Source organism: Onychostoma macrolepis, chromosome 16 (assembly GCF_012432095.1).
Source record: "Onychostoma macrolepis isolate SWU-2019 chromosome 16, ASM1243209v1, whole genome shotgun sequence".
NCBI lineage: Eukaryota > Metazoa > Chordata > Actinopteri > Cypriniformes > Cyprinidae > Onychostoma > Onychostoma macrolepis.
The window spans coordinates 33,248,051-33,270,914 of record NC_081170.1 but is presented as its reverse complement, the minus strand read 5'-3'; the positions used below and the strand labels follow the sequence as shown (position 1 = coordinate 33,270,914).

General features: G+C 34.6%; 1 protein-coding gene across 3 annotated transcripts in view; it reads left to right on the top strand.

Moving 5' to 3' along the window:
* The window catches only part of lars2 (leucyl-tRNA synthetase 2, mitochondrial), a 90,980-nt gene that overhangs the window by 14,081 nt on the left and 54,035 nt on the right, over positions 1-22,864 (top strand). Inside the window, exons 1-5 of one of the 3 annotated variants that reach the window (XM_058746340.1) lie at positions 1,134-1,293; positions 4,069-4,246; positions 11,424-11,552; positions 20,420-20,511; positions 20,635-20,695. In XM_058746340.1, the coding sequence (XP_058602323.1) occupies positions 4,073-4,246; positions 11,424-11,552; positions 20,420-20,511; positions 20,635-20,695 (456 nt within the window). In that variant the 5' untranslated portion in view covers positions 1,134-1,293; positions 4,069-4,072. Of the gene's footprint in view, positions 1-1,133; positions 1,294-4,068; positions 4,247-9,079; positions 9,172-11,423; positions 11,553-20,419; positions 20,512-20,634; positions 20,696-22,864 lie in introns of those variants that run through there. The other 2 variants (XM_058746341.1, XM_058746342.1) reach the window with 2 other exon arrangements.

Below are 22,864 nucleotides of genomic sequence, written 5' to 3'. Positions count from 1 at the left end.
ATAAAAGGGTTGCTAAGGTAACAAGGAAAAACACCCAGCACTGAATTCTCATGCCTGGCAGCTACTGTACGACAGAATACTGTGCCACTCATTGTGATGCTTCAGTGTCAGATTCAAAGATGAAGAAAATTCTGATAATGTTATAAAACTATAATAATAAACACACAATTAAAAACATAGCTCTAAGCCAAGCAGCAGTGGCTCATGTGGATGATTAGATGATACAGCTGAAGTGCATCTTTTATATTTGTGTTTTTCAGCATCTTGAATCTTCACTGATAGTCAGGGTTTGATAAAACAGGTTACAGCATCAAACGAGGCATCTGACTTCCAAATCACTCCCTCTTACTGTGAGACTGAAAGACAAGCCCTCTGCAAAAATCATAAGATTTATAGACTTAACGTTTAAATTTAGATGAATTGCATGTCATATGATACCTAATCGCCAAAAGTTTAAAGCCAAAGGTAGGCCATAAACAAACTACACCACGGTCACATGACTTCAATATCACAACCAATAAGCTTCAACAACTCTTTTCCCTGAAAGTTTGAGTCTGAGTAGTTTGCAAGAGCGTGATATTATGATTATATTATAGATGAGATTACCTGTTTGCTGATGACGTCTAATATCCTGAAAACCTCTGCGGTCCCTTTTAGCCACTTGCTAGCAACTGCCTTTATCAAGACAAGTAAAAACTTTACAAGAAAAATGAATATTACATAATACATACACATCTGAGCAGAGTTATGAATGGCACTGAAGCGCTGATTCTGGTAGGTCACGTGACAATAAAATGTCAGGTGTCCGAGTTTCATTCATGCTACTCATATTCTAGAATGCACTTTTTTAACACTCACGAAGTAAGTTCAAAGTCAGATGTACTATACCTACTCAGTATGCGACGCACCGAGAATTTCTTTTGATGACACATTTTCGGGTGAACTATCCCTTTAAGAGCGTGAATAAGTTTGCTGTCTATTTCTTTACAATAATAAAAGTAATAAAAGGCCGAAGGAAGCATCTCCAGTATGTTTAGAAGAGAATGCCAATGAAGAATGTTTCCACCTGTTTTCAAAGTACATTAGATAGAATCATTTATCTTGTTGAAATCTATTCCGTGGTTCCGCGGGTGTTTAAATAAAGTTGGAGTTATTTGAACAACATGGCGGCGCCCGTGTAGCGGTGTGAATCTGTCAGATGTATATCGTGTATTAACGCGGCACCAAAATGAAGCTGTGAATGAATAAATAATATTGATGACACTGAACGGATCGCAATACATCGTTTGTCGTGTAAGTAAAACGCGATCAATGTTCTCTCTTCTTCAGCTCCAACCATTTGACATCTGATGTCTTTATATCTGACATCCTCTCCTGCTAGAAATACTGGCTTTATTACTGAAGCCGATGGATAATGTTGTTAAAGGCTGCATTATACATTCAAATGCGTTAGACTTGACTTGCATACGAGTTTCTGTGGCTCTTCTAACACTCATTATCACATCGAACATTGTACCGTCTTTGATATTCACTTTGGAGTCCAAGATCACAATGAATCTTCCTCGCTGGAAGATGGGTAACCATAGCGACGGGACACTGCTTCTCCTCTTCCACGAGCACGAGGCCTTGAGTGTGTGTGTGTGTGTGTGTGTGTGTGTGTGTGTGTGTGTGTGAGTGTGTGTGAGCTGGTGGGCGGCTGAAGGAGCCCTGCAGCATGCTTCTCAATAGCCTCATGTGCGTCAGATTAGCAGGTGCTTGAGAACCGGGTCATTATGAAAAGAAACCCAAATATCGGATACACATGCTAAAGTGGTATGATTTAAATATATTTTGGGATGAAGGCTGATTTTTAAACAGGCATCGGGCTACAAATGGCTCCGAAAATACAAATATGACCGGATATGGCAAAAAATGCCCCAGTAATGAACAGTGCATTACAAATAACGCGAGTTACGTAATAATATTACTTTTTTCATGTAACTAGTAAAGTAACGCATTACTTTTTAATTTACAAGAAAATATTTGAGTTACTATTTCAAAAAAGTAATGGCAGTTACTTTGTTTTCCCATTTATTGACTGACAGCTCTCCTGTCCTCATGTTGAGAGAAATCAGAAGTGCAGAGGCGTTGTGTGTGAACATGATCTTACTGTGGTTCTAGACTAAATGTGAATGTGCATTAATTCATCTCACTCACAAAAAACAAAAAAAAAAGTATTCATATTCATCAAAATGAATTAAAACAGTGAGAAGCAAACTCAGAATATGACGTAAACCTGCAGTAATTAAATGTTAAATAACACAAATGTATCTAATCTCATTTTATTAACCAGTCTTTGCTGCTGACCTTCGATGACCCAGTTCAACCATACTAATAAGCAAAAATGACTTTAGATAAACTAACAATTGTGCTTCATTGTTTTTTTATTGCTGAAGAGTGTTGAGCCTTCTTCTCCTGCGTTCTACTGTACAGACGTGAATTTACTCTTCCTTCAGCCTGAGGTTTATTCATTACACTTTTTGGTGTGAAAGGGCTTTTACATTTGCTATAAATAGGACGTCTTCTATTAAAAAACAAACAATCAAGCTCTGCTCATATTTAAAAAGTAACACGAAAGTAACGTGAAAATAATGTAACGCATTACTTTCCAGAAAAAGTAACTAAGTAACATAATTAGTTACTTTTTTTAGGGAGTAACGCAATATTGTAATGCATTACTTTTAAAAGTAACTTTCCCCAACACTGGTAATGAATTCCTGTTTCATGAAGACTGGCCAGTTATTTTATTCTAGGAGAGAATTTTAATTGCTTATTAGAAATATACTGGGTTTCTCAGGCACTGGTAAAGCTTTTGGCTATTTTACTGTACGTGCATAACTTGTCTTCTTTCAGAAACATCCAAAGTACACTTTCAGTTTTTTATTGTATATCGCTTAAATTACAATACATATCTTAAAAGGCCATTTTCTCCACTTCAGCAGCACTTTCATACCTCAAACTTTACAGTTTTATTAAGTCCATATTCTGAAGTTTTGTTTTTTTTAACAGAGGGGTTTATTCATGTGTTATTCACCTGATGTATATAACACTATATTATGGAGTCATAAAAAGAGATATCCAAAATCCCCGCTGTGAAGAGTCAACAAAATGAAGCAGGAATTGTGAACCTGGCTTCATCCAGTGTTCAGATTTCTGTTTAGGAAATCATTGCTAATTAGTGCATATTTAATTAGATAATGCCTCATTTGCATATTTAAACATAACATTTCAGTAAACTTGTCATACAAACAGTTGTCTTGATGTGCTGTGAATAATCAACTTGGAAAGTATTGTGAGGTTTATTAATTAAAGTGTTTACTCTATTCACATGTAGTGTCTTACCTTAAAATATAAAAAAAGAATAAAAGAAAAACAAACAATATTTTAATAATAATATAAAACATAGGGAAAAATAAAAGATACTTTATTTAAAAAAAAAAAAAAAAAAATAAAATAAAATAAATATATATATATATATATATATATATATATATATATATATATATATATATATATATATATATATAAAATTACTCAATTTTATATTGGATTGTTAAAGCCATTTTATATGAAGGACCCAAATGATACAAATTTATTAGAATAACCTCGAACGATTTATAGCAAACTAATGAAATACTCTTTCATGAGAAAATAAAAAAGAAAGTAAATCTTCTTTTTCTTTATTTTATGAAACATTTAGCAAAACCTCCCACATGCATTGTCTTTGTACTGATAAATGATTTTTCTTTAATGTGACCAACTTAGAAGTTTTTGTAGGTGTTAAAACATTTGTTTCCAAGGGGACAGGTTTATTTCCACCTTACACACTCTCATGTTGCCATAGTTACGGCGCAAATATATCCGAGTCTATTTGTTTCTCTACAGAACAGGCATCTGAGCACAATACACCATAATCTGTTTAATTGAAGGAAAATGACGTATATGAAATGATATGTATTGGTCTGTGACTGGACAGCTGTACTGTGGTGTTTATGGCCCAGTTTAATCTCTGACCGTGTGCTCCCTCAGAGTCATGCCGCTGGCTGTGTGGAGGGCTGGTGTGTGTCTGCGGAGGCTCGGCGTCCGCAGTCTGTGCAGTGAGTCGGGGGTCTGGGAGCGTGATTATAAGGCGGAGACGCGGCGGCGGGTGGAGCAGCGGTGGCACGGCCGCATACAGGAACAGTGGCAGAGAGATGCGGCGGATCAGGTAACTCACGAATCATGTGACTGATGATACTGACACGCAAAGATGCTCAGAACATCAGCTAACCGTCAATAGACAAAGCTAACCAGGATTTTGTTTTAATCTAATCATCATGTAGTTTTAAACTTGTATGACTTCCTAAAATCGTTGTACATTTTATTTTGTTGACATCATTTTCTGATTTATGGAGTAATAGAAAGAGATCCAAAATCCCATAAGTAAAATCCACTTGGCTAAGTAAATGATGTGCTCAAGTCAGAAAGATCATATTTACGAGCTGATAGTACATTAATGCCACCATAAAGTCATATGCACAAGTAAGGAAACTGATCTTTAAGCTTGAAGTTCTTTAAGTTTGTGAGTTGGGTTCATGTCGCTGAGAAAACGTGTTGGACACAAGAACGCAACTTCTGTATTGATGGTAAATTTGCTGAATTGAATAAATGTTGTTTATAAGTTGCTTGTACAAAATCTTCATTTTGCATAAAAGCAAAAACACACACGGTGTACATCCTTTATTCATCATTTAGGATAAGTAGATAAAAAAAATTACAATTACAACTTACACCAACTCATAAATACAAACTTCCCAGGAGGATTTGAACGCACCATGAGTGAATGAATGAAGCAAAAAACATCGTAGTCCTGATACAACCATCCCTAAACACTATCTCTACTCTTCAACAATGGTAACTCTTTTAAATGTCAAATATAGCTAAACATAAAACACTAACAGTTCTTTCCCTTTTACTTACTTGTGCATACAATAATAACCCTTAATTTTAACCAATTCTGTCCTATGCAAATCATGCTGGGAACTAAAATTCCACCCGTGTGGTTTCAGTTAATGCAATTAAAATTATTCATGAAGTCCTAACACAACATCTTTTAAAGTCATTTTTACATATGAGAAGTGGACTGAACAGAATAAAATACTTAGCAATTGTGTTGCTTTAGTTAAGTGAAATAAATTGGACAAGCAGCAAAAATAATTTTCTTCCACCAGTGTAGGTGACGTACGGACCGCTTTTACCATTCATTTCTAGAAGTTATCAGTCTTTGTATGGACAAGAGCAAGTGAAAATGCATTAAGAATTCTCTTTTTAAAGGCGAGAGGAGGGGATTTTCAGTTACAGTATGCCATGTTTTTACTTTGAAGTGTCTCTCCCTTGAGATTTTCATTCAAAGAATCCTTCCACCTCGCAGAGAAAACCTTTGTATGTGTGAGAAAAGAGACGTCTGGCTTCTGAAGCATTAGTCTTACAGAGAAGCTGCTTTTTGTTCAGGCTTGCAGGTTGGTCTCTGTTGGCTTTTAAGCTTGTTGTCGTGTTCTGTAGCAGAGAGTGCTCTGCGTCCCTCACTTCATGTGTTTGCTGGGGCTGCATTTATTAATGGAATCATTCAAAGACTGAAGGCTCAGTTCTAGATGTACGTGGATCAGATTTCAACCAACCAACCAACCAACCGGCCCAGAGATGAATCAAATTACATTTCAGTTCAATATCAGTAACATTAGAAATTGTGATTTGAGTATTTGATAATAAAAGACAGAAGTACAAGATTGTGTTTAAATTCTTTTACGAGGGGATGAACTGCTCATCCTGTGAAACACTGCGGATGACGTGATTGAATCAGAAATGGCAAAACAATATGAAACCGTTGACTGTTGTCATTGATTGTAAGAGGGTCAGAAATAAATTTTAAAAAGGGCAATATTTACCCAATATTTGGAACTGATTTTCTTACCTTTAGTGACAGTTTTTGTCTTGTAGGAAAGAAATCAATCAGACTGTTACCAATAAAATTTGATCAACATCAACAAAAGTCATTTTTATACAGTAAAGATGGAACAGAATCTACAGTAAACAGATGGTGGCAAACATGTATTTACACAACAGCTGCATGATGAAAATTGCCTATAAATTAAAATCAGGGAATCAGGGTTGCAATATTATGAAAAACAATCTTATCTTAAATGTTGGAGGATTTTTCTTAATTTTTGCCCCCCAAGTAATGTAATGTTTATTGCAAAATAGATATATGTAATTAATGAATAAATAATAAAGGATGTCCATGATAAAGGAAAAGTTTAAAATACTTGCCAATTTAATAGAAATCTATTCTTCTGTAAATGGTTTTGAAAAACTTTCAAGAAAGAGTCTCAATTTATTAAAAATGTAAAATCTTAATCCTTATTCAAAAATGAAAACAAACAAACACTGTACTATTTAAGATACATTTTTATAAATGCATCACAATAATACACAAGTAATCCACACCAAAAGCTGCATCATTCAGACATTTTTAACCCTTGCTTCTGGCTAAAATATGAGTCCATAATCTATAATAATGCTTCCTCCAGTGTAAAAGTGCACCCACATATTTGTTTAGAGCTGTTTTGGACTGTGGCTTGTAAACAATCCATACCACTTTTTCACCGGAGAAAGCAAAATGATGGATTATGGACTCATATTTTGGCCAGAAGTTTGAAGTTAAAAATATCTTAATGATTTAATGACACACAGCTTTTGTTTTCTTCAGATGTTAACTGATGGACTGGAGTGGTGTGGATTATTGTGATGTTTTTATCAGCTGTTTGGACTCTCATTCTGACGGCACCCATTCACTGCAGAGCATCCATTGCTGAGACACTGATGCAACATTTCTCCAAACCTGATGAAGAAACAAACTAACACACATCTAGGTTGGCCTGAGAGTGAATAAACTTTCAATAAATTTTCACTTTTGGATGAACTAGTCCTTTAAAATATGTTTTTTCCCCCACAAACACAGATGTGTTTCTGCTGTGGTATTTCTGTGGTCGTTTGAAGGTGTTCATGGCATGGCTTCTAAAAATAGTCTGACCCTGAGCCGAGACCATTTAACACCTTTTGCTTTCGTTCCCCAGACATGTGCTGCAGTCCTGCTCCATCTGCCTTGTTTTCCTTTAGCAGTTCTCTCTATTGTTTTCTCACACTGTTAGTTTTCACATGTTCTCACCACACCAAGGGCTTCTTGTACAGTCACTGGCTTTTCATAAAAAAGAAATATGCTTCTCTTGCGCTCTGAATAGATTTTAGTGGGGTCGACTTGGTAACACTTTACAATACGGTGACACTAATATGCATTAATTCATGCTTAACAAATGCACAGATAATCAGGAGTTAATGTGTAACTCATGAAGAACTAAACCATTCATTAATGATTACTGCATCAGCAACTAATGAACATTCGATATGATTCATAGAGTAAGTAATCAATAAATTGTTATCAGTTAAATGTGTCATAAAGTATTAATTCCCTAATGACATATTATTTTAACTAACAAGTGTAAATTCATATGTTAATTACCAAAATGTGTTCAACTTCCAGTTGTCTGCTTTAATTAATCAGTAGCTAATGATTTGCGTGGGTATCATTATGGTGTGACTTTACTTGTTGAGGCACAGAACTATTAACTAATTCAAAATCTATAACCACAATGACATATTACTTAACAATTAGTTAATAGTTCTGTGCCTCAACAAGTGAAATCATAACATAATGATACCCATGCAAATCATTAGCTAATGATTAATTAAAACAGACAACTGGAAGTTTAAAGGCATGGCTTCGACCGTGTGGTAATTAACATATGAATTTACTTCATTAGTTAATAAAATAAGTTATTAGGTAATTAATACATTATGACACATTTAACTGATAACAATTTATTGATTACTTAATCTTTGAATCATATCGAATGTTCATTAGTTGCTGATGCAGTAATCATGAGTTATGCATTAACTCCTGATTATCTGTGCATTAGTTAAGCATTATTTAATGCATATTTGTGCACTCGTATTGTTAAGTGTTAGCGTCGACTCTCTGAAAACTGACCTCAATTGTTTATGTACCAAATTCCAGCTCCACCCACCTGAAGACTGATTCACTGAATGAAAGGAAGAGCTTCTGAGGGAGATGCGGTGGAGATGTATTCTCTCCCAAAATGTGTCTCTGTCTCTTTCAGCTGCTGAATAATTCAGGCCTTTTTGACCTGCACTGATTAATGCTTGCCCAGTGCGGCGCGCTTCTTCAAAGCCGTCATGAATCATTAAAACTGCCGTGGAGAGCGTGACTGAATGTATGAGCCTAAGCGGGTCTCTCAGGTCAGCAGCCTGCACTTAAACAAGTCATGTGAATGCCTCGTGTCATGGATCTGCTGTGAGAACTACCTGGCCTCAAGTTTCCACTAAACTAGACGTGATTGCTCGTATTTGACCAGGACAGTCTGGCCTGAATATTATTACAGCAACCAGTATACCCAAAAAAGTACCATTGCATGTTGCCATGGTAAATCAATATAATTATAATGTACACCATATATGAAAAATACCAGTGATTCCATTGTTGCACGCTAACAACAAAGTTCTTGTTTCTCCTAAATTCTGTTTTATTTTTCCCCAAATTTCCCTTTTTTTTCTGTTTTAAATGGTTAAAGGTGACATATCATGAAAATCCGACTTTTCCAGGTTTTAAGTGCTATAATCACGTCCCCGGTGCATCTACCAACCAAGGAAACGTGAAAAAGATTGAAATCATATCACAGCAAACAATTTTGTGTGAAATGCGCAGTCATGTAAACTATATATATATATATATATATATATATATATATATATATATATATATATATATAAAAGAAAAACATCACCAGCTGCTAAATTCAAATCTGAGTTTGCTGGCTGGCACAGAGCCAGAGACACACACACACGTTTTTAAAGCACTGCGCATTTTAACCAATCACATACGATTCTGTTGAGTTTATGAATGCAAGGACCAATCAGAAGCGTTCAGATGAGTCATCGCTGAAACACGCTGTTTCGTCACCGCGCGCGCTTGCTGACTGAATTCTCTCCTCAGAAACAACAAAGTGAAGATGTACGAATGTAAGTAAGATATTAATTTCACAGTGTAAACAGCTTTAGAGGTTATTATGGGAGTTTTTGAGAGTGCTTGAACTCGCTGGACTGAAGTGAAAACGTTCTTTGATAATGTAAACTTTCTTTGCTCTCTTTTTCTACATTGAAAGTATTATAGGCTAATTAACTTAGTGTTTTTATTAAATTCACATTAAATACAAAGTCAGTCGTATTAAAAGTATTGTATGGTATGACACCCATATCTGGTACTTAAGTAAAAAGAGGGGCTTTTATGCGTAGTTAATAGATTACAGTATTAGGCTACTTTGCCCATCGCCCATTATAGATCAACTAACATCTCTATAAAGGTGCAAAATGCATTTACTTACACATATTTGAGAATCGAGATATTTCATTATATATTTTAGGGCTATATCGAATAAAAAAATAAAAATAAAACCCTTGCTGAAAAAAAACAAAAAAACAATAGACACCATTGCAAAATTAGTAATGGTTTTACTGGTTATAATGGGACTTGTGTTGGTTTTAATGGAAACTGTAATGGGCCCTGTTGGTCTCTGCTGGTAATTGGTCACCTTCTATTGGTGGCTTGTTAAAACCAATAAATCCTAATGGAATATGTCCCAAAACACATAACAGAAAACAATTTTTTTAATGGTTAAAAGTTGATGGTTTGTAATGGTATTTGTAGTGGAAATCATAAAAATTTTCTGTGATGGTTTTATTGTTTTTTTGTTTGTTTGTTTTTTTCAGTAGGGACAAGCCTATATCAGTTATACAGTGGTATTGTGGCTGCTGTGTGTCACATGACAAGCATGAGAGCACCCCCCCTTCACTCGTGCCCCCTCAAAAATAATGAGTGCATGATGCCCCTGACATTACAATACAAAATTATTTGTCAAATAAATGAAACATGATGAAATATTTAATTTAGTTGAAATTGTTAGATTACTTTTAGAGATTGCAGTGATACTTGACATGGTGAAATATGACTGAATGAATAATACTTAAGGTTAAGATGAATTTTAAAATTGTGCCCCCTAAACGCACAAGTGGCCCATTTTATAGCATTTAAAGTAGCTCATTTGCATTTAAAGAGACATGCACAAAAACATCAGTGTTTCTGCTTCCACTCAAAATAGGCATATTCAAAATGATATAATAAATGATCTGTGGGTATTTTGAGCTGAAACTTCACAGACACATTCTGGGGACAACAGAGACTTATATTACATATTGTAAAAAGGGGCATAATATGTCTCCTTTAAAATAAATTTTAGTGATCTGAAATTGTTTAATTTAGCAACAATTTATTTAAATGAAAAAATAAAAAAACATCTATTTTTTTTCCCCCAAAATTTAATTTAATTTTCCTGAGTTCTGTTTTTTTTTTTTTTTAAATGGTTTAAATGAAATGTAATAATCAAAAACCATGTCTAATTAATTGAATTCATAAAATGTTTTTACATTCAAAAACAGTTTAATAGTTTATTAATTTTTATTTTATTTATTTGTATTTTTTTTACAATAATAGGACTCTATAAAATGTTTTTTACTTTTTTCTCAGAAATGCTATGTTGACTGTTTTAACTTTTCAAGATTTATGATTTAATACAAACTTATCAAATATGCTGGTAAACAAATAAAGGCATAAAACTTTAAAAATGCAATTAATCTTTTAAAATGTAATCAAATGAAAATGTAACAATTCTTGAAAACTTGAATTTCTCGGAGGACAAAAAACGTGGTGCACAAAAGAGGTTTACTGTTAACGTTCCTTAAAAATAAAGTTTTAATCATATTATCAATATTATTATTATTTTTATTATATTTTGAGAAAAACATTCAACTGTACAACACAGCTCAAATAATACACAAGTTTTATCAGAATAATTTATGTAAGTGATTTATAAAACTATAAGCATTATGTTTCTTGGTAATCAATCTTGATAATCAATAGAGCTTAAAGGGATAGTTCACTCAAAAATCATTCACTCACCCTCATCTTATTCCAAAACTGTATGGCTTTATTTTTTCTGTTGAACACAAAAGAAGAATGTTGGAAACCAAAGCGTTTGAGGTCCCATTGACGTCCATAGTATTTGTGTCCGTGCTATGGAAGTCAATGGGACCCGAAACAGTTTTCAAAGTATCTACAAAAGAAAGTTCTACAGGTTTGGATCATCATGGAAAATCGTACAGAGATTCTTCAAAACGAAAAAGGCACAGATTGACTCTTTTTGTTTTTGTTTTTTTAGAGCTCGCGGAAGAAGTTCTATGTCCTCTCCATGTTCCCGTACCCATCGGGTCGGCTGCATATGGGCCACGTGAGGGTTTACACCATTAGCGACACCATCAGCCACTTCCAGAGGATGAGGGGCCATCAGGTAATTTTACTCTTTAAACAGTCATATCAGAATCCACTGCTCTCTGTCAGCAGCACACACATAGTTTGATGATTTATTCTCTCTCCTGCCTCGTTTTTATATTCACCCACCCACACACAGACACACCAAAACACGCTCTCGTAAATGGAAAAGCTGCAGTCAAGGTCTGCTGGAATGATGTGTGTTTTAATTATGAGGTGTCTGAATAATGGAAACGGTGTGAATATGTTCTTAATTAGAGCTCAAAGTTTGTCATGTTCAGAATGTGCTCACACACCTTTTGAAAACGGCACTTTCTAAAGCCTGTGGCTCACCGCACCAAAGACGTGATGTTATGATTTGTGAGAATGCAGTCAGTTTATAACAAGGAGACAGAAGGTCATTGCAGACATCATTATTCTGATGCTAAACTGATGGAGTGTGTTTCATACGGGGGGGGTGTTGTGACCTGAATTGATGACCACAGGAGTCGTTTTATGTCATGGTGACAGTACATATATACAGTAATGTATAGAAGAGTCATGTTGCTGAAAAGTCAACATGTGATTTATTACCATGTGGTAATGTCTTTTTCAACACATTCTCATTGGAAAAATGTGCCTCTATCTACATTTTTGTAAAAACATACCTATACTGAAACTATAGCTGAAATGAACACTAGTGTTATTAGTATACACTAGTATTATTGGTTAATAAAGACTTATTTTCAGACAGAGAACTGTTATGATCTCAAAACATAATGCTTGGTTTGTGAACTGCATTTTGAATACATTTTGACATTTGCATCAAATAACCAGCTCTATATGGCATTTCTGATATAGTAAACTTGCTCAGTAGCTCACCTGGTACAGCACTGCACTTGCAAAGCTCAAAGACATGGCATGGTTGATTTGGCTAATTGCTTTTGATAACACTGTTGGTTAGATTTAGCGTAGGCATTTCATTTCTAATCTGCTGTGATACAAAAAAATTTGCCAGATTCACATTCATCTGTTTTGGATAAAACTAAACATGCTATTTAGTGCCACTCATTGGACATTTCACTTTGAAAGAATCGCGAAAATATAATTTTGTCGCCACAGGTACGTATGTACGATCGCGCTGTAAAATAGCAAAATATGTCCTTTTAATTTTTTTTTAGTATTCTGCGTGGTGGTCAGTTCACAGTGATGACAAAAATGGACTTTTCCACTACAAAGCAATATTTACCCCCGTAAACTAATTTCAGGGTCATTTTTACCTTCATAAGGGCAGTTTTTCCTAACCTTATTATGTAAAATCCTTACATTTGAATCAATAAATTCAATGAGAATAATAAAATACTATAGATCTAATACCAATCAAATGAAATTAGTATCAGCTAAATCATTGGCATTTAGATACATTTATACAGACTGTTTAATGCAGCTCAGAGGTGCAATGAATGACTGTACCCTGCATTTACAATTGCATAAATAATGCTATGAGATTTAAATAATAATAAACTTAGACTGCCAGTAGATGCGGGAAGTCATTCATTCAAATGATTTGTTTAAAACGCAGATTCATTCAGTAATGAAGCACTGCTATGTGTTACCTGCAGGTGTAAAACTGTTCTGCTTGAAAATATTTTGTAACTCCAAATGTTAACTTATTGTTTATTGAACTGTTTTTATAAAATCAATATGACTTTTGCATTTGTGCTGAGATTTAGGAGTAACAGCACACGTGTGATATTGCTCAACTATATCATTTGATATAAATATAAATTTGGCCCTGTATATGTTGATTTTTGGGGCATTGAAAGTGTGCATTAAGGTGCATTTGCATTTGTTTTTTTGCAAAACAACTGACATGCAACTTATTTTCAAACAATAATTACAGTGTTGTTAGATTTCGCTTTCCAGCAACCTTCACTTCTCTTAGTGATCATTTGTGTTATCTTTCAGTCATAATGGTAGATGATACATCATGTCACACACCCCTGAGTCTGTGCTTTCCTTACTCTTCGTTATTGTTTGCTGTTGTTCTTTCTCGCAGTCTTTCACTGTTTCTTTGTCTTTAAGTCTCTCTCTCCCTCATGACCTTTGAATCATCCCCTCATCCATCTCTGTCCTCTGCGTGACGAATCTCTCTCTGCTCAAAGGCGCAGGCAGCATCTGGTGTGTGTTGTAAGCACAGCACTAAGTGTGTGATGATTTAATGGAGCTTGACAAAGTGCTGCTGTTGATTGAATTGGAATTGACAGTGTTCGGTTTCGAAGGCTTCGCCAAACCGATTGAGTGAGCGACTATCAATCTCGCCATGCTGTCATTGACTTCAACTACGATTTACCCCGTGTTTGTTCTTACATGTTTAGTTGCCATGAAAATAGCCTAAGATGCTGACATGGCATTAAATAAATATATACTACTACTACTACTCTTACATGTTTATAGAACAAGTCAAAAAAAGCCTTGGTGCCTCACTGCATATAGACAGTCGATGGCTCAACCAATCTTTACATTTATATTTAGTCATTTAGCAGATGCTTTTATCCAAAGCGTAGTACAATGGAAGCAATCAAAATCAATGAAAGAGCAATGACAAGTCTCAGTTAGTTTAACACCGTACACGTAGCAAGTTTTTTTTTTCTTTTTCTTTTTAATTATGTAATAAATAAAAAGAAAACATAGAATAGAAAAAGAATAGAGCAAGCTAGTGTTAGAGGCCTTTTTTTGCTTTTTGTTAATTGTATAATAAATAAAAGAAAACAAATAGATAGCATACAAAATGAATAGAGAAGCTAGTGGTCGTTTTTTTTTTTTTTTAAGAAAACAAGCTGTTAGTAAATGAATAGAGTACTAAAAGAGGCAAGTTTTTTAATGTAAAGTCTGTAAGGTAGAAGTTATAATTCTAATAATAACTTATAATTGTAATATGATATAGTTAATTTAAATAACAATAATTTTACTGTATGTAGTGCAGCACAAAACCAGGGAAACCGATTTATTTTGTAAATTTTATTTCATATATTTTTTTATTATTTTTGTGGTTTAGGTCGATCAGACTGTTTTGAGTTTTTTTTTAAGTGTTGAGGTGCAATTTAATTTATAATACATTGAAAGTAAATTGAAAATGTTTAAATAAAGCAAGTGGTTGTGCCTCCCTCTGTACCATGGTAAAATCACAGTAATGCACATTAATGCTTTTAAAAATAAATAAATAAATAAAACAAGGACAACAACAATATGGTAAGAGGTAACAGTGTTCAAATAATAGTTATATTAATTGTAAAAAGTAAAAAAGGTAAAAAAATAAAAATACTTCCGACTGGCAAGTAGACCATGTATATCTATTTTAAGGTATTTATTTTAGACTTTAAAGCTGCAGCAAATTGGAGTAGACTGCAACATTTGGTTTTATTATAATTTGCTATGTGTTGAATTTATGTTTTTAAAGCATACACTGCAGACTGTTGCGATGTTTGAAGAAATTTTCTGTTCAAAGTGTGAGCGTAGCTTTAGCTGGCTGGTTTTTGCATTATGTGGTAACGCTGTGCTCTTTTAGCAGATGTTTTGCAGTCATCAAACCACTCAGCTGTCTGTAACAGGAGTGTTAGAACAAAAAACTGTATAGACAAGGATGCATTTTCAGCTGTGATTGACACTGACAGCTCTGTCAATGTGTTGTTTTCTTCATGATTCTGTAAAAAAGAAAAAAGAATTTACAGTGTTCACTCGTGCACATGCTTAGACACACACACACACACACACACACACACACACTGAGAAAACAAGCTTAAGAGTGGATTCTGAAGAAAGTAGACCTGTTGAAACATGGAGATGCTGGCTTTGGTTCAGCATGAATTTCATCTGTTTGTTTCTTGGGTGGGTCAGTCATGCTGCAGATGGAGGAAGTGTTATACAACTATTGCACAATCTGCTGCTTTATTCTACTGCTTTTACTGTTGCAACCATTTACATATCTACATTTGATGAAATACCTCAGTAATGTCCTCTTTTTTTCTTTCTTTTTTTTAAAGTATATATATATATATTATTTCAGCTAGTTGCCAAGGCAGCATTTCTTATTTTCATCTAGCATACAGTAAGTTGAACTGCTGAAATAACTAAAACTAAATAAAGTAAAACAACAAACTAAAGAATAAACACTGTATGGACATATTAAAAAAATAAAAGAAAATTACAAAAATGCACAAGATTACTAAAAATAACAGAAAACACAGGGAAAAATTACCACAAGATAAAAGGGCATAAAATATCAACAATATCCAAGTTAATTAGCATTTGACCAAAGTATCTAATCAAGTGAAACTCTGTTGTCTGATATTCCCCAGGCCTGATTGCTGTAACAACAGCAATAATAATAATAATAATAATAATGTATTTTATATTTATATTTATCAATACACTATTATTATTAATATTGTTGTTGTTATTATTATTATTATTATTAATTTATAAAATTTTGTAATAATTAGAAATATTCAGAATCAGTATATATCAGAAAATCTATATTTAAAGCACTATTTCTGTAGAAGTATTAATATTTGGAAATAAGAAATACAATTAAAAACTTTTTACAATAATTAACCCTAATTTACTTTTTGTGTGTGGTAAATTTGCAGTCTGGTTTGATGAAAGTAATAACTCATGGTCTGGTAATTAATTCAATAACTGCTCCAACTGATTCGTAAATATTTCTGATTCACTTAAAACAACAGCTCATTCCCACCAAGATTGTTGCTTCAAATATGTTGCTTTTTTATTTCTAGAAATTTCTATTTCTAGCAACCTTGTTCTCAGGATTATAGGAGTAGTTCACTCAAAAATGAAAGTTTGCTGAACATTCACCCACTCTTTTACTCACTCTAAGACGAGTTTGTTTCTTCATGTGAACAGATTTGGATAAATTAAGCATCACATCAGTGTCTCAGCAATGGATGCTCTGCAGTGAATGGGTGCCGTCAGAACGAGAGTCCAAACAGCTGATAAAAACATCACAATAATCCACACCACTCCAGTCCATCAGTTAACAGCTGGAGAAGACAAAAAGCTGTGTTTGTAAGAAACACATTGATGATTAAGGCATTTTAACTTCAGTCCACTGCTTATAATCAATAATAACGCTTCATCCAGTGAAGAAAGCCAATCTCCTGTTGTCTCTCACATCAAAATCCACCAACATTATTTGTTTAGAGCTTTTTTGCTTGTAAACAATGCCTGATTTGTGCATATTTCTCTTCTGATTCAGACCAGACAATAATGCTTTTTCACTCTTTATGTACTTCTGTCAATTCATTAATTAACCAGTTGATACAGCTGTGTTTTATTATTATTATTAGCATTGTCTTGGGAATCACTGACTGTAAGTGTGAGCAGCTGTGATAGTTTAGCGAAGAGCAGCATTAACAGCAGCATCTTAACAGTGATTGTGAAACTAGTCTGGAAGCGTGATGAATCGACTCCTCTGTTTTATTAAAAACCTTCCTCTGAGAGGAAGTCAGTCCTCTTGAGTTAAAATGTGAGTAGCTTATTTTAGTGAATGTTGTATATAACAGTTTGTGTGGTCGTGTGGCACAGAGTTGCTTGTTCTGGTTTATTAATGTTCAGCACTTCACTTAACGAATGAGATGAAGCCGGTTACCAAGGATACAGCATCTCCTCCTGTAGCGCACGTCTCTGCTGCTCACTTAAAGAAACCGCACATCCACAGTTCTGTCATTGTTTACTCACTCATGTGACGTTCGGAACACAAACACAGAATTTTAGAAGAATTTTCACACAGTTTTAAATATTGCAGGTTCATAGTCCGTTGAGTTCCAGAAAGGACCAAAAACACTATGAAAGGGACAAAGTTTTCTGACGACTTTTTTATTTTACAGTAAAATAGTAATATATTCCTTTGTTGATTTGTTGAGTTATTGTAATTGTAATTATAACAAAGTACAAATAATATTTTAAATAATAATAATTATTAATATTGTTATTTTAACAATTTTAACTACAATAGTAATACATTTCTTAGTGTTTTTAAGCTGTTAAAATTGTATAACAATTTATTTTTTATTTTACACTACAATAGTAATATTTCTTTATTGCTTTGTTAATAATAATAATTTTAATAATAATAATACTAATTATTGTTGTTGTTGTATATTTTTATTCTTGTTGTTGTTGTTTATTTCACAGTACAATGATTTAATTTATTGTTAGGATAGTAAAATAAAAATAAGTTATTATTTTTTATTATTGTATAGTCATTCTGAATGGGGAAAAAATGTGGTCCTCAGCTGATCACATGCCTGCAACATTTCATTTGATTTCCCACAGAACTGCTTTCATGTGACTTCAGAAGGATTGAAATATAGTGCACTGCACACGTCGTATGTATTTTTGACTGAAGTATACATTTAATCTCTAATCTGTTATTTATGTCTGATTTGCTGTTTCTTCTCTCTGCCTTTGCATAAATAGGCGCTCAATGAAAGAGAAAGAAAGAAAGAAAGAGAGAGAAGGAAAAAGCCGACAGAGGAGTGAGTCAGATAGAGCTGTTATTATATCAGTGTGATCATCTGCGCTGATGAGGCCACAATGACACGACTCCACATTAGTCTGAAATATAGACCATGCTTTCAGAGAGTTCATGCTCTTCATTTGCATTCTCCATTAAACACTTTACCAAGAGCACAGTCTTTATGATCGACTGCATGCGTTTCATGAGTCACATCTGAGAGCACATCTCTGAGTTACAGTATGTCACGTATGTTGACTGTAATCCATGCTGGAACAGGGAAGTTCATCAAACTTGGCTGAAAGTAAAAAAAAAAAGTAAGGTTATTTAGGCCTTATGAGCTGTAAATACTGGGACCGGCTGCAGAGAGAGTAGTCGTTTGCTGATGCTAAGTGGTTGCATGGTAGTCACTAAAGGATTGTTAGGGTGTTTCTAGGTGGTTAAGATTTTCTGAGTGGTTGTTAGGGTGTTACTAGGTAATCCCTTAAAGGAGACCTATTATGCCCCTTTTTACAAGATGTAATATACGTCTCAGGTGTCCCCAGAAGTTGTCTGTGAAGTTTCAGCTCACAATACCCCCACAGATCATTTATTCTATCGTTTTGAAAATGTCTATTTTGAGTGGAAGCAGAAATACTGCTGTTTTCGTGCATGTCTCTTTAAATGCAAATGAGCTGCTGTTCCCCGCCCCCTTTTCCAGAACAGGACTGTGACTTTACAGCTCATAATGCAGATACTCTGCTAAAAAACATGTTTGGTTTCGATTATCACGTATATCGTGCTGAATGCGTTTTAAACCATGTTAGTTTAAACTTCTGATATAGGGTTTTCTGAGCGCGCACAGAAAGCATCTGTCACACGGCATGTGAGAACTAAACTAAGTTCTCTTTCATGTCTTATTGCGCTTAAACTGTCAGATACGCACAAGTTTATGTTAAAAACACATGAGTTACAAAAACAGGTCGGTTATGTCTGTGAAGGTAAACAGCTGTGAAAGAAATCACATGTTTATATTAGATCTGTGTGGCAGCAGCGTAATAGACAGGAAATAAATCAATAAATGCACTGCTCTCTGGTCTCCTCTGAGGCTGGGACTCTAAACAGTGTTCTGTGCTCGTCAGTGCAGCCAAAGACAGAACAGTTAGCATGCTTTGCTCGAACATTCGCCATGGTGTTAGAACTGCTACACCGCTGTCACTTGTGAAAACACAGTGGCGGCGCCGTGGGTGGAAACGTGCAGATTAAAGGGCGGTAATATTATAATGAGATCCCCTTTCTACGCCACTTGGGGAGCGAAATCTGAGCGCTTGTTTTTTTTCACAAGCTTGCAGAGAAAGACTTTACTGGGTTGTTCTTTTTCACATTTTCTGCGTTTGTAGATACGCCGTCGACCTGATTATAGCACTTACATAATTAAAAACCAGATTTTCATGATATGTCACCTTTAATGGAGAAATGTAGCATTACATCACTTGCTCAGCAATGGATGCTCTGCAGTGAATGGGTGCCGTCAGAATGAGAGTCCAAACAGCTGATAAAAACATCACAATAATCCACAAGTAATCCATACCACTAACAATATAAAAGTTCATCAATTAACATCTTGTGTGAAAAGCTGCGTGTTTGTAAGAAACAAATCCATTATGAAGATGTTTATAAATTCAAACCATTGCTTCTGGCTAAAATATGAGTCCATAATCCATAATAACGCTGGAGTGCTGTGGATTATTGTGATGTTTTTATCAGCTGTTTGGACTCTCATTCTGACGGCACCCATTCACTGCAGAGCATCCACTAATGAGCAAGTGACGTGGTGCTACATTTCTCCAAATCTGTTCCCTTGAAGAAACAACCTCTTTTACATCTTGGATGACCTGAGGGTGTGTAAAACAAATTTTCACCAAGTTTTGGGTGAACTATTCCTTTAAGTTGGATTCACATTGTTGGTTGTGGCAGATTAGGAAAGTAGACCTGCGGGGTTTGACATTACTAGCAGCTCGATGTTGTTTGTCTGCTTTTAGCTATTATGCCGCCCGCAGTTGGAACCAGCTTCCAGAAGAGATCAGATGTGCTAAAACATTAGCCGCTTTTAAATCCAGACTCAAAACTCATCTGTTCAGCTGTGCATTTGTTGAATGAGCACTGTGCTACGTCCGAACTGATTGCACTATGTATAATCACTTTCTATTCTTAAATGTTTTAAATTCTTTTAAAATAAATTTTTAAATCACTTTGTTTTTATTGTTGTGATTTTTATTATTTTTAATTTCTTATTATTTTTAATGACTATTTCACTTCCTTTTATGTAAAGCACTTTGAATTACCATTGTGTATGAAATGTGCTATATAAATAAACTTGCCTTGCCTTGCAGGTGTTGAACCCAATGGGCTGGGATGCATTTGGTCTGCCGGCTGAGAACGCCGCCATCGAACGCGGCCTGGACCCGGAGGACTGGACCAAAAGGTGCGGAGCCGAGGGACGCTCGAGGCTTATCCAAACACTGACAACTACACACACATAACGATCCATCGCTCGAGCTCCTGAACACCTTTAATCATCCCGCACGCTTCTCTCTGTGTCTTACAGTAATATTGAGTCCATGCGGAAGCAGCTGGACAGTCTGGGGCTCTGCTTTAATTGGGATCGGGTGAGTGAGAGCCTGCATTCAGCAGATGTGGGACCTGACCTGCGCCTCTGTCTCTTAGCTTCGCTGACTTACATCATTGCATCAGGATACTTTCTTATCTCAGACTCAGACGCACACTGTCCGAGTTAAAGAGTTTCAGCATCAAAGGCCACTGCAGCAGACAGAACTGCACAGCTGTGTTTCTACTTTCTTAAAACAGAATAAAGATAATAAGGTCACACATGTCTTAAACCATTATTTTAAATCAGTTTCCTGAGGTAACGGAAAATATGAAAAAGTCATGGAGATTTCTAAAATAGTTTTCTCTTCCCTATATGCAATGTGGAGAGGGTTGCTGAACCAAAGAAAAATCATGGTTGTTTAAAAAAAAAAATATATATATTGTATTGAAATATACACTACTGTTTAAAAGTAAAAAAAAGGTTTGGGGTTGGTAAGATTTTTTTTGGAAAGAAGGCTTTATGCTCACCAAGGCTGCATTTGTTTTATCAAAGATACAGGAATATCAGTAATACTGTGAAATGTTGTTACAATTTAAAATAACTGTTTTCTATGTGAATATATATTAAAATGTAATTTATTCCTTTTATCAAAGCTGAATTACTCCAGTCTTCAGTGTCACATGATCTTTCAGAAATCATTCTCAGTGTTTCCCCTATGTTTATGGCTTTGGGGGGGCGGCGAGTTCGGTTTTTTCCTCGCATAAAAACATTCCTTTAATTTATATTTTAATGAATAAAAATTAAACAAATCTTATTTTTGGAAAATAAAGGGGATCTAATATTGATAATAACATTGAAGACATTGTATGATTATTCCTTAAAGATAAGGTTTTAATAGTTTTAGTAGTAGTAGCCTATTACGTTCTGCCCAATGTCTTCAAGTGAAACCAAACTTTTATTTTGACGGGTTGCCGTGAATACCTTTACATTTCTGTGTGTATATGATATGAGGATAGTTTTTCTCAAGTGAAACGGTCAAATGCTCATGAAATGACTCTCAGAGCAGTTCTGGAGATGTTGTTCATGTATTTATGAATCAAGAAACATTTCTGAATATTACTGAAAACAGTTGTGTGATAGCATGACATTTTTTTTTTTTAAGGGTTATGTGATGAATAGAAAGAACAGAATTTATTTGAAATATAAATTTTGTAACATTATAAATGTCTTTAACTGTCACTTTAAATCAGTTTAATACGTCCTCGCTGAATAAAAGTATTAATTTCTTTAAAAAATAAATAAATCATACCAACCTCCATACTATAAATAAAATAATCTTAAAAAAAATGTCTTTAGATTTTAATTATTTTGATAACGTCAATCATTTTATGATTTTATGAGGGAATTCAACTTTGATTGATGATTAAAATATATGGATATCATCTGCTTTTACAGTAGCCTTCTGAATTGATTTCAGGCACATGTTTTTTAACATCCTTTATAATTTAATGCAATTTATAATAGCCTTTAAATGTTACTCAGGAACTTTTCATTATAGACTTATTTCAGAATTGATTGAATTCATTTTTCCATAAATGGACACAAAGCACTCTTCAAAGACAAAATAAAGGTCTGTGGCTATTTAACCCAGAATGCCTTTTAGGCGTCTTTTTGTCGCTGCTGTGTGTCTTGGCCATGTTTGTGTCCTCTCTGCAGCAGGATGCTGTTGACTGTCGCTGTGGTAATATGCAGCTGATGAGCGGCTCTGGGCTTGTGCCAGACGTGCCACTTGGAGTTCAGTTTTGCCTAATTGGATCACAGAATGTCTTCTTCATGCTCTCAGAGTTGATTAAGTGTTACAGACTCTGGCTCTGGCTGTCTGAGGCCCTTTACTCAAGACTGGCTTTAGTTTAGTCACATTGCCTCAGAGACCAGACTGATGAAGAGCTGATGCTCAGAGCAGACGTTTGCACACTGAAAAAAATGATACTAAATTTTTTTTAAGGTAAGTGGTTACTAACAATTTATTTTAGCTACATTTAAAAAAGAAAAAAAAAAACATGTTGAAGTAGTCAACTAAATTTGTTTATTTAAATGTAGCTAAAATAAATTGATTGCAACCACTTACCTTAAAAAACATTTAGTAAATTCAATGAATAAATTTTTTTTCAGTGCACTTAAAGGGATAGTTCACCCAAAAATGAAAATGTGATGTTTATCTGCTTAC